The 18,343-nt window shown below is 37.7% G+C and overlaps 1 protein-coding gene across 1 annotated transcript in view; it reads right to left on the reverse strand.

Moving 5' to 3' along the window:
* SORCS2 (sortilin related VPS10 domain containing receptor 2) overlaps positions 1–18,343 on the reverse strand; it is a 591,182-nt gene that overhangs the window by 45,696 nt on the left and 527,143 nt on the right. Inside the window, exons 12-14 of the mRNA XM_086611291.1 lie at positions 11,637–11,713; positions 4,793–4,884; positions 3,241–3,348 (exon numbers count right to left, since the gene is read on the reverse strand). Coding sequence (XP_086467417.1) covers positions 3,241–3,348; positions 4,793–4,884; positions 11,637–11,713 — 277 coding nt within the window. The remainder of the gene's footprint in view (positions 1–3,240; positions 3,349–4,792; positions 4,885–11,636; positions 11,714–18,343) is intronic.

An 18,343-nucleotide genomic window follows, 5' to 3' on the forward strand; every position in this document is an offset into this window, starting at 1 on the left:
TTATATGAGCTACTTCCTCTGAAGAGGAACATCAATATTTCAGACACAAAAAAATTCTCTTTTTCCACTGAGTTAGACCATTACTCAATTCAGCGTTATTAAGTAATTTTTCCAAAATATAATATATTTTTAAGTATAATAATGGATTGCAGTGACTTTCATTCTTAAAGAATTTAGAACAAAAGAAAGCCTGCTAGACGATGCACTATTTTGATGAATATATATCAATTAGCTGAGAACATTTCTTAGCAACCCTTACTTATTCATCTACCTATAAATTTTGAATTTGAGCTCTTCGTTTAGAAATTTATTTTTACACAGATCGAGTTTCCTAAACTTTATGAATATTTTATTGCTTATCTTTCCTAAAAACATTAATTAGGTCTATTTAGAAACTGATTTTTACACAGAATGAGTTTCATAAATTTTTTGAATACTTTACCACTTGAAACTCCTAAAAATCTTAACTAGGTCTATTGCAGAGGACAATGGAATAAAATATATTTTCCTTGGCATTTGAGTGTACGTATTTTGAATACTGCAGGGGATTTGGATGAATGATTTAGATTAATGTCGACTGGCAGATGACAACTTAGTTTTATTAAAACTTTTGACAAGTCAACATTTGTTTTTTCTCTGTTTTGGAGAAAATACAAAACTTTCTGAAATGGAGACTTGAGGCAACCAGGTTCAAATTCCCCTGTTTCTTCAGTAAAGCTTTCCAGACCGCTTCATTTTGGATTAGTTAGGACAGAACAGAAATTCATATGGAAGTCCCTTATGAGTGAGGTCAACATCCCAGTCACCATGCTGGAGAATGAGAAGTCTCTCTTATACACAGTGTTACCAGGTTCCTTAATGTCTTTCTTAGATAATATTTTTGTGGATTTTTTTTTTTAATAAAAATTAAAAACCTTTAAAGAAATCCCTAAGCTGGTTTCAGTGGAACTGGGATTTTACCCTATAGTAACAGCTGCTTTCCGTACAAGTAAAATATTCATTGACTCTTTTGTGAGCTTATTCTAGAAGCTTTAAATAAAATAGTCTCTGTTCCACAATTTTGCACTCTTTTTCAGTTACTAGTTTCATGTTATCTCTACTAATTTATGCAGATTTTGACATTGGGCTCATTACTCAAAGTCCTTACTCAAACAAACTCCCTACCAAAGGAAGAAAATTAAATTCCTGTACAAGTAAAAAATGTCAGGCTAGGTCTTTAGTAATGGATTTGGGGACTCTTTAGGGTGAAAGACACTGTTAATTTATTCCCATTACCATACACAAGTTCATCTTACAATGATCTACCCAGAAGAAAAAACATTTTTTATCTAATAAAATTGAAAAGATGGCATAGTTGATTTTTTATTTTTCCAGGGAATGTGTATCAGTGGATGACATTTCTCAAAAGCAGCAAATTGCTGTAGATAAAGTCATGCGCAGCAACTCAGTACAAGTGTGAAGTTTTGAGAGAAAATGACTGAAGCCAGAATGACAAAAGGTCTTGACGTAAAGTCAGACAGAGCAGCACTGGGCAGACAATGTCACCCTGAAGGTAAAATCCAACCAAAAGCAGTAGGAGAGACAAGGAAGTTGATATAACAGCAACAAGGAAACCTTTAAGTTTATTCTTCCCATTATTTTTAGAGCCTGGTAGGAAGACTGCAAGTCTTTTCAGGGCCAGTCTGTGACAGCAAGTGGTTGATGTCCTCCATGTTCAGCAGAACTAGTTGCAGAGAAGGATCCTACAAGCCTGGCGCCGAGATGCTGGAGTCATGCTCGTTCTTCTCTTAGAAACACACAAGTCACATAATGCTTTTTCACCAATCTGGGCTCATGTACCAAGTCTAGCTACAGTTTTGTACATTTCAGATGGATGATTTCAAAAAGGTATCGTTTTACATGAGCTCTTTAGCCTATTCAGCCAGATATTTAAGTACATCTTCACAAAATCACTGTTTTTAATGACAATAATTAAAAAACGCCAGAGAGCATATAGTCATCACACATCATTTTATCTGCCAGTAAGTACAGTTTAGGATAAGCTTTTGATCCCTCTACTTCCACTGAAATCAATGGAAATCCTTCATGCAGAGGCAGAAGTATCTTTATGTGGCATATATAATACCACAAAAAAACTCTACGCTTGAGAGAAGGGGAAGATGGTGGAGTAATACTGTTTTTCTCAGGTCATATATGTGTAAGAGAGGATAAATGGGATAGTGGAGAAAGAACAAATGAATAAACAGATCAAATTCACTTCTGTGCAGTACAGTGTTATGAACTTGGCACAACACTTTTAAGTACATTGGGTAGGATTTCTGTTTTGCTGAGGATCCTTTACAGAACTCTGCACTGGGCTATTTTTTTTTCCCCCTGGGGAAAATGCTACCGGTACACATCGAAGGCAGCTCTATTTGTAACTCCTAGGAGAAAAAGCTTGTCATGAACACACCGAGTGCCCATATAAAGGATGGCACAAGCTGTTCTGATAGGAGCACATGTAACAACCTGCACATCTCTGAGTGCATTCATCTTTCCTGCTGCAGTCAGCATGTGCCTTTCTCTCTAATTGGACAGGTGTTTGTTAGTCTCAGATGCTTCTGAAATATTAGCATTTATCCTAGAGATGGAGCAAAACCTGCAGCTCAGATCCAAATGTTCCTGGCCCTTTTGAAAAAGATAAACGGGCCTGAGTTGCAGAATTTGGTTATTTTTAACTCTGATCACAGCATCTGCCTCAGTCACTGTACAATTAAAACGCATATTTGTTAGCATAGCGTTTGGTTACATGAAGTACTGCAATGCTAGTTACTAGGACAACATAGTTGTTTACACTGTGAAGACAATTTTTCACAAGAAGAAGGGACAGATATTTTGCATTTTTGAAGTCTGCCCAAGAAGCTGTAGAAAACTAAAAAAATGCAGGAAATGGTTATTTTTTTTTTTACCTGCTTTCTCAGATTTGTATTTGCAGTCCTATTATTCCACTCTCCCCAGTGATAACTTTGCAAAATTTCCTATGAACATAACACTTTATGTTTACAACCTGAAATACTGCACTCATAATTTCAAAGGCAGGTTGCATACTAGGGCTGTTTGGACACCAGTGTAAGAGCCTGTGTGACTGCAAGAGGCAAAAGTCATCCACTCAAGGACTATTTCAAACATTCACAATTAAAAATATGCTCAGTGGATCAGCAGAGAGCACTCTGAAAAGATGAGAAGAAAACAGCAACTTACGTCATGACCAGTGTCTCATCTCCAGGTTCACTAAGTAATCCATCAACAAAGACTGAAGTGCTGGTAAAATTATGTGTACTCCAAGTCTGGCCTTCATCTATGCTGAACCTGTAAAAAAAGCATTCATTTAACTATCTTTATACCAGACAGAATTCATTCATTAATAAACCCCTGCAAAACCTTACTACTAAAGCCCACGATTTATGATCACCAAAGTATAACATGCCTGGACAGTACATCATATTAACGAGACCTTTTTCTCAGTAACGTATCGAGGGGTTCACATCTTTATTCGAAGGTGTATAATAAATTTGCCACAACAATGGAAATTCTCAGGCAGATAAAAATGAAGGCCTGTCAATGAACTATGTTGCTACCTCATAGGTTCAAGAGCAAGTAAATTTACACTTAATGCTTTCTAGTAGTCTCTGTGCTAAGAGACCTGTCAAGCAGAGGTCAGTGAAACATGAGAGGCAAAACAGCTCAATTGCTAAAACACGTGGGAGGTGCAGTAACTGCAGGCACCAAGATGATGAACCTTCACAGCTGCTACCATCCCCTTAAAAATTTGCAAAAGGTGCTGAAATATCAGCAAAACATATTTCGAATACCCTGTGGACCCAAAGTTTAAGATTTAAAGTCTCTTTTCTGTGTACCTTTCCTCCAGGTCTTTTTGGATACTACATTAATGATGGCTTTCATCCTAGTTAACTGAATACATAGCCTAGTTCCTATTAAAGAGTATTATGCAAAAGGAAGCCTAGTCACAAGTGATAAACAAACATCTCTTGCTTTTTTTTTATGCCATAGATGATAATTTTGTATGCCATTACAGAGTTTGCTTCACTACCATGCAGTCTAAAACTTGGTATTTTGTAACAAAATGCTGTGCAGGGAACATTTCCTGCCAAACAAGCTGAGAAGGCCATTTGCTGCATTATCATTATAAGACAGGACCTACATTGAAGGCATAGTACAGTTAATTAGTGCATGAATTACTCAGAAGAACTGGGCTTCTTGCATACTGTGTTCCGCAGCACATAAGCCCTTCCCCCATTGGCTCCCAAAGCCTGTGTTATATTGCTCTTGCCAGAGCAACTCAGGGCTATTCTCCAATGTCTCCATTCCCGTGGAGGGGATGGAGCTTTTTTACAGTATGAATGAACTATCACAACCAGATACTTGAGCCACATATGCATCTGAGGTTGAGCATCATTGCCATATACTGCTGCTGCAAAGCCCTAGCAGATAACAATCATGCTGAACATGGCTTGTACTGTAGAGTTCCAGGATAGATTTTTAAGAAAAAATATCTAAACTGATGCAAAAAGATTTTATTATGATTAATGCATTATGCCATGGTATCTCCAGTAGCATGAAGTAATCTTTAAGAAAACATTCACCTGCATTTTGTTGACATAATGAATGTTAAATTAAGCTTATTCCACCTGCATTTCATACATGATCACACCAAAAGGCTCATCTTAAACTCTGAACTTTGCCTGAGGTCTCGAATACAAAATAGCTCTACTCTAATTTACTGTAGGATTACTTGAGTATTTTCAGAGGGATAGAGGTGTCTTTGATGGCCACAATAACTCCACCATGGTCCAGGTACAAGATGTGATGTTCTTCTTCAAAGACCTACAAGTCGGACAAAAAAAGGTGAGCTAAGCAAATGTGTAAAACAGCAGAAACAAAGCATATGAGCAAACAAGGATTAAAAGACTTATAGGTTTTATAACATCCGCACTTCGAATTGAAAAGGACATAAAAGTCAGTTTTACTCTTACATTTCTCCTGGCCGTAAAAGAAAAGAAAGTTAAGCAGGTGAATCAGAAAACGTTCAGGTTCAAATCACAGTCAGATTAAACTGTCTAAAGTGATTTTAGCCCAAGCTTATATTTCTCACAGTATGCATTCTGCATTCCTTCCTATTATATATCACTAAGTGACCTATCACCTTACTTCAGTATTTGCCATATTCTGTGTATCTTGCAGAATAAAATGCTTTGTAGTCTAATTCTAAGAAAAATCGGAAAAGTATTGCTGTCCATAACTGCCTCACATGTTCTCCAGACTCTACAGAACTTGAAATGATTGCTGCAAGCACGTTTTCTATGTTTCCAGTGTCAGTGATTTATTTAAATTCAAACTTTATGTGATCTCACACAGGGGCCGCTCTGAGTTCTGAAGCAAAACACATATAATATTGATTTAATGGTATAAGGGATTCGAAATTTCTTATATTACTTTCACTCATTTTCTAGAGGTCATCAGCGGTATTAAAATAAATGAACAGGTAGAGATCTTCCCTTTTTTACATCTGAAATCTGTTTTAAGACAGGGTTTACTCATGTTATTAGCCTGTGAAAGTTCATTTAACATAAGAGCAGGTGATAAAGTGAGAGTTACTACACACACTTAGCAGTTAATAGACGAACATGCAGCCTCCTATATGCTTTGATAAAGCAAAGGTGAAAAAGATAAAGGTTAGCTTTACTTTGCCTTGTGAATGAAAAAATACTGACAATGCTAAATGTTTCTTTTTTTTGGCAATACTAAATGCTACATTCGGAGGATTTATCAGCAGGACTGAACCAGAGTAGGGGAAAAAGTATCTTACAGCACATTCACAATTACTTCCAAAATAGCAAGCATTTAATTTGGGTTCAGAATTCAGTCTTCCTCTCATCTCGTAAGAGCATATTTTATGGGAATCCTAGGGCTTCAAGTGCCTGATCAGTTTTTCAATGTTGCCAATTTACAGGCAAAACCCTGATATGAGGCATTTACAGTCCTATCTACTTGTTCCACTCAGCTGCATATTTTAGAAGAGAACTCAGTAAAGGACAGACATTAATTTTAGATGCACTTCAAAAGGATGAGATCAGTTGGAGTCAGATAAGCAAGCAGAGTTTTGATCCTCCTCTAAACTTTGCTTGAACTTTTGCTCAAATCAAAATGGAACAGTATAATCTGGGATACGAAGTCTCCAAAAGCTTCACCATCACACTGAAGATAAAGGAAGCTGGTATCTGCATCACTTGATCCAAATTAGGTTTTCCCAGAAAAGCACTATGGCACTTCATCATGCAGCATTTTAGTACCCCTGCTTTAGCACACTAAAGCACAGCGGACACGTTACAGGCATATTAATGCCATCTTTACATCATGCTCCTCTTGCACACATTTCAAACATTTAATAACCAAAATGTATGAAATTCCTTATGAAAGCAAGTCTTCATCTTCAGTAAATTGAGAAGAATTAACTATTTCATGCCTATGGAGTTCAGCACAAAAGTAAATATTTATCTCTACTTTCTAGAAACAAAACCAAGACAGTTTGCAAAGGACTTAGGCAAAGGTGGTCCCAGAACTGAAGTTTGAACCCGGGAACAAGGAATATGTATGTTCACAGGCAGACATGAATTCTGATATATTTCTCTCCAATAACTAAAGTCGGGTAATATATTTATAAGGATCCTTACCTGTAGCCAGCTACTACGGAACTAGATTTTTTTTTGTAACACATTTCTATGTTTCTTTCCTTCTTCTGTAATTTTTGGAGCAAGTTATGTGCTTTGTAATTGTAGTGTCAACTTTTTTTCTCTCTCTCCTCCCTCTCTCTGCTCTCCATGTTCATTCCTGTGTCTATCCTAACAACTTCAGCAGCTATTTCAGGCCAGGATACCTGCTGGGAGAGCTCCACGATATCAATGAAAATATATTTATATTATACCAGAGAAATATACTCCACACAATTGTCCTCTGAGATACACAAAGTAATCAAAAATGCCCGAAGTCACTTGCTCCTCTCACCAAGTGACATCCATTTCTAAATTCCAATACAGAAACAGAAGTTTTCCTACGCAGAACAAGGCAGTTGGACCTTCCCAGGGATGGAAGGTTGAGACTGCAGCCTTTACTGTTGTGCTTAAAGGTGTTACCACTCATCTCTTAAGATGTCTGCAGAAAAACAAGTAGTCATGCTCAAACAAAGGTTTTCCAAATTGCTTTGATACGAAAGGATTTGAGGTAAAGAAAGAATATTCCAACAAAGCACTGGACTAAAGCTCCAGAGATCTAAATTCAGTTCCTAGACATACAACAGACTTTCTGTGTAATCTTATTAGCTTAATTGAGCATTTTGTTGCTACACTAGCTAGTTTGGTAGTAGACCAAATATGAAATGTTTTCTATTGCTGACTTTTTTTGTTATTTAAGCCATTTCTTTTGAAAGCCAGTCTTCTCTCTTACTCCGTTTGCCCTCTTTCAAGCCCAGTGTTGTAACAAATGCTGTTGAAATACCAATGGCAACCATAAATGTGAAGAAAAATCGGCATTTCTTTTAAATACATAAAACACTCATGTATACACAAGGTCATTCTTAGCATTTGACAGAGCATCCTAATATTTTAAAAATCAAGACTGAAAAACAGGCCCCACAGGGGGGAAAAAAAGAATGTTTAAAACCTGTATGGTCTGAAATTGTGTTCAAAGGTAACCCATTTCTCCCAGGATGCGAGATTTACTTATCTATCTTATTCAGTATCATGTTCATTAACACATTTTATGATATTGTTTTCCTGGTATAATAGACAGAGAAATCTTCCAAATAGACATATCTGCCCCGAAAGTTCACCTTAGTCTACGTTTTCATGGTTCACTTGAGATAATCTAAGCCCATGTAGTTCATGAGAGCATCAAGGCGAGATTCTCTTTTCCTACAAGCCAGATCACTGATGCTGCATGGACATTCAAGCTACTTGCCAATCAGCTCCTAAAGCACTGCTATTTACAGTGCAATGTTGTACAACACAGAGTCACAAATCTCAGTTTGCCTTAAAATTGTATGCAGCGATGGTTTCAAGGGATTCAAACAAGCAGCTCAGGCATCATGTAGCAGAACAGCAGGAGAACAACTGGAGCCAGTCCAAGTGGTATTGTGGCTACTTATAATCAGAATCCTTGTTTTCACCTTTCCGTTTTTCACCACTATTTACTTAATTTCACAAAACTCATTTGGACATTTTTATTTCTACTTATGAACACTGGCTGTATATCCTACCACAGTTAAGTCTTCCTGAATTCTCATATGACCTTACTATATGCAAGCTATGGAAATACAGGTTCAGTTGAAATAATTTTAAGTGTATACAGATGGTTAAGAAATTATTGAATAAAAATTATCAGTAGATCATTGTTAAATTGAGAACACATTGCAAATTCAGAAACATGGGGACTAGTCCTAGTTATGAATCACACGCTGAATCTGAGTCAACAATGTGAAGCTAGTGTAAAGAGGAGAAATCTTCTGAAATGAGGTACCAGTAACGTCAAGACGACAAGGGCAATCATTTCAATGTGTTTAGTACTAATAAGATTTATAATTTTGTACCCAGTTCTACCATGCTTCAGGAGAGGGATGTCATATTAAATAGTCCAATCAATGAGCAACAAAAGGAAAAGCGCTTCAGAAATGTGATCCATTAGGAAAACCAGTGGATTTGAGTTTGCAGTTTTCCAAGGGAAAAATCCCTGTGCTATGGGTAGACATGATAATCACCATTCAACATCTAAAAAGTTATTCAGAAGTGACAGGAAACCACTTTCTCTTCAAAGACAAGAAGAAATCAAATTACCTTGGAAAATCTGTGAAACTGAAAAAATAGCTGCAAAAAGCATGGCTGCTTTATGTCAAATATTCAGAAAAATCTAGGAAGAATGGTGAAAAAACACGTAGCCAGACTGCAGAATCTTCTACAGTGAAGGATTAACAAACAGGTCTGGCAAACCTCTGCTACAGATGTTCCTAATATGTTTGATGCTGTCTCGGGGCACACAGTTGACTTACATGATCTTTGACCTTCCTCCCAGTCTTCTATTCCTAGGAGCCAATATTGCTATTATTTCAGGAAAGCTTTTAATTAATTCCTTGAATTGTCTTTTCTCCAAAGTCTTTTATATTTACTTTTCTGCGTTGCTCTGTCATTCTACACAAATACAGACTGTTCCTCTTCTAGTCTTTAGACAGCTCTGCAATACCATGTGTGGTATGTGAGAAAGGTGACAGGCACTCATTAATGACAACCGCAAAGTTTCCAAGTCAGTGACTTAAACCCACCTGAAGAGTTGTGCCAAAACATGAGCTTTGTCCTGCTTTTGTCAGCTCAGGAAATCTGTAATTTACTGTCTAAATAATTCCCATGTCATCTGACTGAAGCCTTGTCTTTTGTTGCATGAACTCCAACAGAGCAAGGAAATGTAGCGCTGTTCTCTGGAAGGACTGTTTGATCATGAGCAGTGAGGCCGTAAAATACATACAATAATCTACATTTTCATTCTGATCACAAATATTGGGATCAAGCAAGCTCTTTCAAAGGCTTTGTAGCAGTTTTAATTAAAATAAAGCTAGCAGTGATGTTTTTCATTTTGATTGTCATAACGAGGGATCAGTTTGTGGTGGGTTTTACAGCACAAATAGTCATCTTAAGGTCAAGTTTCATCACATATCATTTGCCTGAATGTCTCACAAATAAAAAGCAGCAAAAATATGAATTTGATCCCCTTCACTATTTTCTTCTTACTTTTCACTCCAGAAAAGCTATAGAACCTTTGGCAAATGGTGACAATAAATTATTAGAGAGGCCTCTGTGAAGTATTAGACAACACGGTACCCACTGTAAATCCTGCAAGACTTTTCCATTTAACCACCTATTTATCATCTGCTGGATTTCAAGAAGGAATGTGATGTAAAATTTTATCTTTTAAACCTTAAAGGACATTATCATGACAAAAAAAAAAATGTATTTCTTTAAAAAAGTCCTTCCATGGACTACTAATGGCACCCTACAATAGCAATATAAGAAACTGTCAGTATTTTCCTCTTTTAATCTCAAACTCCCCAAGCTCATTAACACTAGTGAGAAAATTTTCACACTTACTTGTTCTCAAAAAACAGCACAACTTAATTTTATTTCAGCTCAACACTAAAACACTATTTTAACTGCAATTAAAAGACTTTTTGACACACTTTGATCCGTCGAGGATTTTTTTTTCTCATGGATATACATTATAAGTAGTTTCCAGATCATCTTGTGTATTGTTGCTGTATATACACAGAAAGAAAATATCACTGTGATTAAGCATTGGTGAGTGTACTGGTTTGGGCTGGGATGAAGTTAATTTTCTTCACAGTATCTGGTATGGGGCTGTGTTTTGGATTTGTGCTGGAAACAGTGTTGATAGCACAGGGATGTTTTCATTACTGCTGAGCAGTGCTCACACAGAGCCAAGGCCTTTTCTGCTTCTCACCCCACCCCACCAGTGAGCAAACTGGGGGGGCACAAGGTGTTGGGAGGGGACACAGCTGGGACAGCTGACCCCAACTCATCAAAGGGATATTCCCTACCATATGATGTCATGTTCAGCATACAAAGCTGGAGGAAGAAGGAGGAGGTGGGGGACATTCAGAGTGATGGCGTTTGTCTTCCCAATTCATCGTTGCGCGTGACGGAGTCCTGCTGTCCTGGAGATGGCTGAACACCCGCCTGCCCATGGGAAGTAGTGAATGAATTCCTTGTTTTGCTTTGCTTGTGTGCATGGCTTTTGCTTTACCTATTAAACTGTCTTTATCTCAACCCATGACTTTTTTCACTTTTACTCTTCCAATTCTCTCTCCCATCCCACCGGAAGGGAGTGAGTGAGCAGCTTGGTGGGGATGAGTTTCCAGCTGTGGTTAAACCATGACACTGAGATAGAGTGGTATTACATATTTAGGAAAAAATATATAATAAAGGTGCAATGCTTAAGTTGACACTAGCCATTGGAAGCAAAAGACATCCACAATTCAAATGGCATTACAGCTACTACATGACTGGGGTTTTTTTTTAGACTTTTTCTAAGGTTTATTGTTTGGTTTGTTTTTTTTTTTTAAAAAAGTACCTTTTTGCTTTCTGTCTCAATGAAGAACAAAGTTTAAGATTAAATACCAGTTTTCAGGCTATGAAGCAGATGAATTTCTGCCTTTCCACTTAAGTCATGTCTTTTAACTTGGAATATTTGTACTGCAAAATCATTAGTATATCATCATTAAAAATAAGAAGATTACTTAAATTATTAAAAACCTAAACAGACTCTATTTTTTTTTATGCAAGAAACTTATAAGATCTTCAAAGAGATCAAAATATTTGAGTTTCAATGGAACATGAGAGCCCGACCAATTTGAGTCTTTACAAATCACTTCCTTTATCTCAGTTTCCAAGTGAAATGGGGATAATAACAGCCACTTCCCTCAAAACCATAGGTATATAAGGATTAGTTATGCATTGTAAAATTCATCACATTTGATACATTAAAATTATTTCCATGTACTTTTGATTTCTGTTTCCTACCTGACGCCACGTGTTCCCACAGTCGGATGTTATGTACATCTCTTCTTTATACTCAACCAGCTGGGAGCCCAGGTTACCTGTCAGGAAAGAGGAGGAAACACGGGCTGCACCCACATGAGCAGGACAGATTGGATCTAGTCCTGATGCCAGGCAGAGTGAGAAGTTTCTGGGTCAGAGAAAGAACTAAACTCAGATCTTCAGCAGGCTTACTTCATTCCTGCTAGCACCAGATAAATCCTCTTAAAAACATCTATGTACACTTATCTTTCTTTACATTGCTAGCTGTCTATAGGTGGGAGCAATCAGGCTTAATTCTAATACTGAAACACAGAGGCCAAACTAACATTTTAGTTTTGTTGCCGCATGCTGAAACATTATTAGAAAAGAATATGTATTTAAGATTAAGTCTGAAACGCACATAAACTCAGAAGCTATACCTTAACCTTAATCACACTCCATAAAATTATTCATCTTGAACTTGAACTGTTAAAATAAAAAATATTTTATTTTAATAATTAAAAGAAAGATAAGTGGCAGCAAAATCTAGAGTCTGGAGAAATACGTAACGCTGAAAAGAGAGGGCAGGGAGTTTGAAAAAGTGTGTAAATACAAAAGAAGCTAAAGCATAATTACTTGATTTACCTAAATATTGACCAGAAAGCTACTCAATATTTTGACAAAAAGCACTGAGGAGCAGCAGCTAGCATCCAGATTGCTGCAAAGCAAACAGAAACGTGGAAATAAATTTGTGGAAGATGATCTTAGCAATTTCAAATACCGAGATCTCCATCTTTTAACATACAGCATTTCAAATAGCAAACTATTAAACCACCAGGCAGTTTACAGTGTTCTAGGGGAGAAGCAATCATAGCACAATATTCCTTCTAAATGATATCCTCCAGGGGATTTTGACTTAAATATATGGTTTGCATGATTTTACAGTAGAAATAAGATAAAAGTTATCAGATCCTCTTAAGCAGAAGAGATGAGGAAAAAAACCACTTGAGATCAGGACACCAGCATGAAATTTCACTTGTGTGTTATATAAATAGCTGGTTTTAACCACCAAAACAGATCTGTTTACACAGAGTGTGCTCATTAGTGCTGAAAGGTTCCTGAAAGGAATGACAGCACCTACTGCCCAAAATACACGCTCTATTTGGACCATCAAGATTGCACATGCTTTGCTGTTTAATGGTATAGCTCTACATTATTTAACCCTAAATACAGCCTAGACAGGATTAGGATATTTATATTGAATCAGGGGATTTAAAGGAGTCAGTTAATTTCTTTCAATTGCATCTAACATTTCAGAAGATACCACTGCCCTTCTTGGGTTTTCATCTTTCCAACCCACTCCACCCTCTCTCATTTACCAAATAATTCAGCATAGATTTAGTTGTCTGTTTCGTTTTGAAAATAAGACCCTATTCCTCTAGGCAATGAGGAGATTTGATAAGGTGAGTATGTTATGGATGAAGGTGAAGTGAACTGAACACATACTTAAGAATCAGGCTAATATGGATGAAGTAGATGTTAGACTTGTAAGATTAAAAACGTGCCAAAACCAGCTTAGGCTCAAAGTGCAGGGACTTTGACTGCTCACGACTACTATTGGATGTGACAGTAGTTGTGCCAAGTGGAAAAGAAAGAGAAATGGATAACTGTGGAGCGAACAGCCTCTATTCTTTCCTTGCAAACATCTCCATCATCAAAAAACAGCCCATCCCTAAGAACAGCACCAGGGCTGCGGAGTTCTCGCCTGGCAGACACGGAGTATCACCTTCCCACCGTTGTGTCTGCTGGCTTGGTCCAGGCAGCCAAGGTAGTGATGATCATCCTACGGCTTCACAAAAGGGTTATCATTTATACATAAGGCTGTCTGGTTTTATGAAACAAAGGCTCTAGTGATATCAGCAATCAAAATGAAACCTCCGTGACAGAAAGTTACTACCACATCACCAGTGCTAAGGACAAAGGACCACACACATAACACAAGGTTCAAATTTTTTTTTTAAAATAGATTAAGCTTTTGGGTATATTCTGTCCAATAGTCCTTCGAAAATTCCATCTTTTGGTTACTGTCATGTTGCATTCATTTAGGCAGATCTTCCAGAATAAGAGAAAAAAATCCAACAATTAAACATGATTTAATTGTGAATATTATCTAAGGAGTCAGATCTGAAATAAAAGCTTGACATCTGAATTCAGTTGTATTTTCTCCCCAAATACAAGTTTATTTAAATCTACTTGGTTTATGGCAATTTTCAATTTTTATTATCATGTTGAATCCTAAAAACCCATGTAAGCAAAGATGAGGAGACATGATCTGATTTTCCTGCGTGTCTCAGACCTCATCAGGAAGTAGGACCAGATCCCATCAGCTTTGTGTGGCAAAGATTAATCTGGTCACTAGAAAGGGGTACGAATGAGAAATCACTTTCTCAGGCTCGTACGAAGGGAGGGGAGATTTGATTTGCTGCTTATGCAAAATACATTTCTTTTGCTATTCTTACTTTCCTTTGTACAGTTTCCACTGGTATATGTTTCTGTGAATGGGTATATTCTTGTGCTTCTGCAATTACTCACAGACTTTTCCTTGGGATAGCTGTGGATAGAAAAGTTTATTTCCTTGCTAGAATCTAAAGTATTGCTGTCAGTCTACACCCTTCTTTGCACAGATACCTTTAACGAACGCATTGCTAGTTTTGCTCCTGGATAAATGCTGGTTTTTTCTATCTCTTTTTACCACTTACTGAAATCTACTTACCCGAGCAGGTCTTTATTTTGAGAATTGCTATGGATCTGTACTTTAAAAAAATGCAGTGGTAAATTGCCTTAGCTAATGGAGAATTAGTCTGTAAACTAAACAGCATCAACTTGTGCTTCATTAGAAAGCTTTTTATATCCAGCTGATACAGTAATGACTGAAAGATACTAGCAATAGCTTTGTAATTGCAGCTCTGCAACAAGACAGACATGACTTCTAGTTTTTTATTTTACCTTTATTGCCTTTTCTCGGTAAAAGAGCAAAAGGAGTTGGTGGACTCAGTTATACTTACAGAGAAATGCCATTCTGTCAAAAACCACAACTGATGACAAACTTGGCATAGAGGCTGGTGTACTGCTTTGGGAAAAAGGACTTCACTGCTCTTTGACCTCTGAAAGTAGTTCATCTACCAGGTCAAGGGTAAAAACCCAGAGGTGGTGCATGAAGAGAATTCCAATCCATAACGTTCTGTGCATTAATGAAAGCTGCAATTTCCACTACTTCCAGATTTTTCAGGAGACAGCTGTATTACCTAAAGTTGCAAACTTTATAAAGTCAAGTCTTTGAGAACATAAAAACCCCTTTTAGTAAGGGAGGATAAAACTTTTCAATTTAGTTGCAGTTTGCTATGTTGATACTGCAGACAGTGTCTTGCCGAAAAACACCATCAGTGGATTCAGATGGAAAAAGCAGGTGAGGCAGCAAGTGGGAAAACTGCATCACCAGTGGGGACAGGGAGGCTCCTGCAAAGCACAGGGGGTTATTTGCAGTGGGAAGCAGCCACACAGCCGCGTCTCAGGGGTGACAGGCAGAAGGAAATTTCCCTGAGAACACATAGGGGTGTGTGATGGGTTTGTTAAACCAAAGGTATCTTTGAAAATTGTTAGCCAAAAAAAGTAAAACTGGAATAAAACTAAGACTTAGCAGACTCATCACAGTTTTATGTCAAACCTTTCTATTTAACATGTATCACACGGGGGTTAAGAGTTTTCTCTATTTAAAGAGCTACATTGTTTTAACATTGTTTTTTATGTTCTAATAAAAAGTAACTTCAAAACCTGGGACATTCTGTTCTTTCAGAAATTTAAAATGAAGCTCATAATTTCAGTCTGTAACCACCTCGCAGTGTGTCATGTTACCGGAATAAGCCAGCTAACTAGGCAAAGCATATGTAATAGCACCCTGTAAACCCCTTTACAACAGCTCCAATTCACATCAAATGAAAAGCAAAAAATCCTGACATTAACAATATTACAAACAAACAACTGCAAAGTCGCAGGAGCCCTCAAAGCACAGCTGAGACATCCTGAAAGTTTCCATGCTGTATCAGAGTGGAATTACGAACCACATTTGTGGTAAGCATGGCAGCTGAGAACACGTGCACAACTGTTCAAGCGATACAGAAGGTGAGCAACAGCCAAATTATGCTCAGTCCCAAGACTAGAAGCCAACACTTACAGTGTGTAAGTATCATTCCCAACATATCCTGAAGTGTTTGGACTGTACCGCACACCCACAAACATCGGCGTGCTGTTTGCCTGATGAATCACACCAAAATCTCTGTTCCTTATTACAGCTGTAAATATCTGCAGTGACTCCTCACATGCACCACTACAACATGGAAACTCTTTTATCATTTTAGTGGTTCTGCGTTAGATCTCAAAATCCATCTGTGGTAACAAGTAGAGGTAATTTAATACACTGAAGGTAATTCAGGTTCATACTGAAAAAGTTACCGCATCTGGAATAGGTAATCAACTGCAGACTATATTAGCTAGAACTATAAACAGTATCACTTTAACATCACTTTTTGATCTAAATGGCCTGAAAACTCTCTGACACTGAATGTTTTACCATCTAGTTTCAAGAAGGTTTGTCTGTGGTACAGAAGATTCTCAAGTTTGTCTTATTTTATATTCTTTTTGTAGCTAAAGGACATGAACAGGAAAGAAGACCCTTCAATTACTGTCAGTGTTTTTCTTCAACTTTACTTTCTACATTTCTCGTGCAATTTTAAATATATTGTTGTTAAAGGCACCATTAGAGAGACATCCTCTGTCTCTAACAAAGAGATGGTATTATTGCAAACAACATGCACGCAAAAATAAGGGAAGGCCAGAGACTGTCCTGCATCCCTGAGGCAGTTGGCATGATCTGACCACATGCACACCACAGCGCACTTGGCCCTGGCTCTCCCTAGCTGGTGCTACCATGGCAAGGAGATGTATCACTGTCAGTTCCCCCCCTCCCAGGTTCAAATTATCTGAAATAACATGAGGGTTACGTTATAGGTCATGAAAATGGTGTTTTCATGTGATGAAACCGAGGATGTGCATGGCATGCTCCGAGCTGTGACGGATGTGTCGGAGGGCAGGTGGCCAGGGTACAACAGTTTCATTGAGCTGTGTAGGTTAGGAGCGGTAAACCTGGGGCTGTCTTGACCATAGCGCTTAGCAGAAACAGTCACCTGTGTGTGCCTTCTCTCAAACCACGGCCTGGGGGCCCATATTCACTTGAATTGTCCTTAAACACTTCAACGAAGGCTTTTGTCACCAACAGAGCCAGGATACCATGCTAGATGGACTCTTGACCTAAACCAGTATGGCTCTGTCGTTGCTATGTTCTGATGCGTTGTTTCTTAAAATTAGCAAACAAAAGGGGAAATTTTGCTATGAATTTCAGATTTTTTGATTAAGCACAGGCATTGTGCATTTCTGTTACTTGCATTCTTATAAACCTTTTCAAACCGCGCTCTGGGATACAGGAAATGGCCTTTTGCTTTTTCACTTGTCCTGAGTAAAGGCTAATTTTACAGAAACTGGGTAAAATCATACATTCCATCTCTGCAGGGGTGGTGGTACCAAAAACTAGAATATAGGGGTACTAACTACTGTTCAACATATTTCTCCAAGCTATTTGTCACTTTGCACATGTCAGTTTAGCAGTTGGTAGCACAGGGATCAGACAGAAAACAACGTATTTCAGTGACAAATGGTGGCCAGCCAAGCTCTCTGGAAGGATGGTATAGCTGTGAAAAACACACGCAGATCTCAAGAGAGTAATTAAAAGCTTGTCTTTGCTGAGGCACTTTGGCAGGTTCCTACTGGGTCACACAAATATGGGAGATTACTTTCATTTACAATTTACTATTCGTTTACACGCTTTAAGCGCTACTTATCACTGCATTCACCCATATTTTTGTATGTGATTTCAGACATGCTTACTTTGAGAAGATATAATCCCCATATGCAACACTTTGATAATCCTTCTAATATGGAAAATCTTTTCCAGACACTTAAATTTAGCAGACAAGCAGACACCTACTCCAAAAAGAGAGATGTGCCTTGCCTACATTACTGGTAATTAATACAGTTGTAACATCCCTTCAGTCAATGCACAATAAGCTAAAATTTCATGGTTTTTAAACTTGTAGTCATAGCATAGAACAAACATGCAACCAATTTGTGTTTAAATGTCCCAGACAGATAGTTTTTGCCTGGCAAGCTGAAGCTGTGTTTAGCTGAAGGGGTGATTCGCACCTCAATGGGGGAACATGTTGACATGAGAAAAATCAAAGCGGATTGCAGCATCTTCACTCCAAAATGCACTGGGAAACGTTCAATCACCTCCCTGTACCCTCATCCTCTTCATAGGAGCATCCTGGTATGCTACTTTTGTGAAAAATGATAGGAATTTATCACAATGTATGCAATGTATTTGGGCCTCAGATGACAAAAAGCAAACTGAACTTTCCAGCACTTCCTCAATTTGTATGAATGTGCAGAATTTACTGCTTGCTTGATTTGCCATCTACATTGGAAGCTAAGCAGACAATTGTTGTAAATTAGCACCTGAAAAATCTATGCTTTTCTAAACATTTTTCATAGAAAAGTCCTTCGCATGTTTATAGTAAAAATTTACACATCAATTGACACAC

Source organism: Tauraco erythrolophus, chromosome 5, assembly GCF_009769465.1.
Source record: "Tauraco erythrolophus isolate bTauEry1 chromosome 5, bTauEry1.pri, whole genome shotgun sequence".
Taxonomy (NCBI): Eukaryota; Metazoa; Chordata; class Aves; order Musophagiformes; family Musophagidae; genus Tauraco; species Tauraco erythrolophus.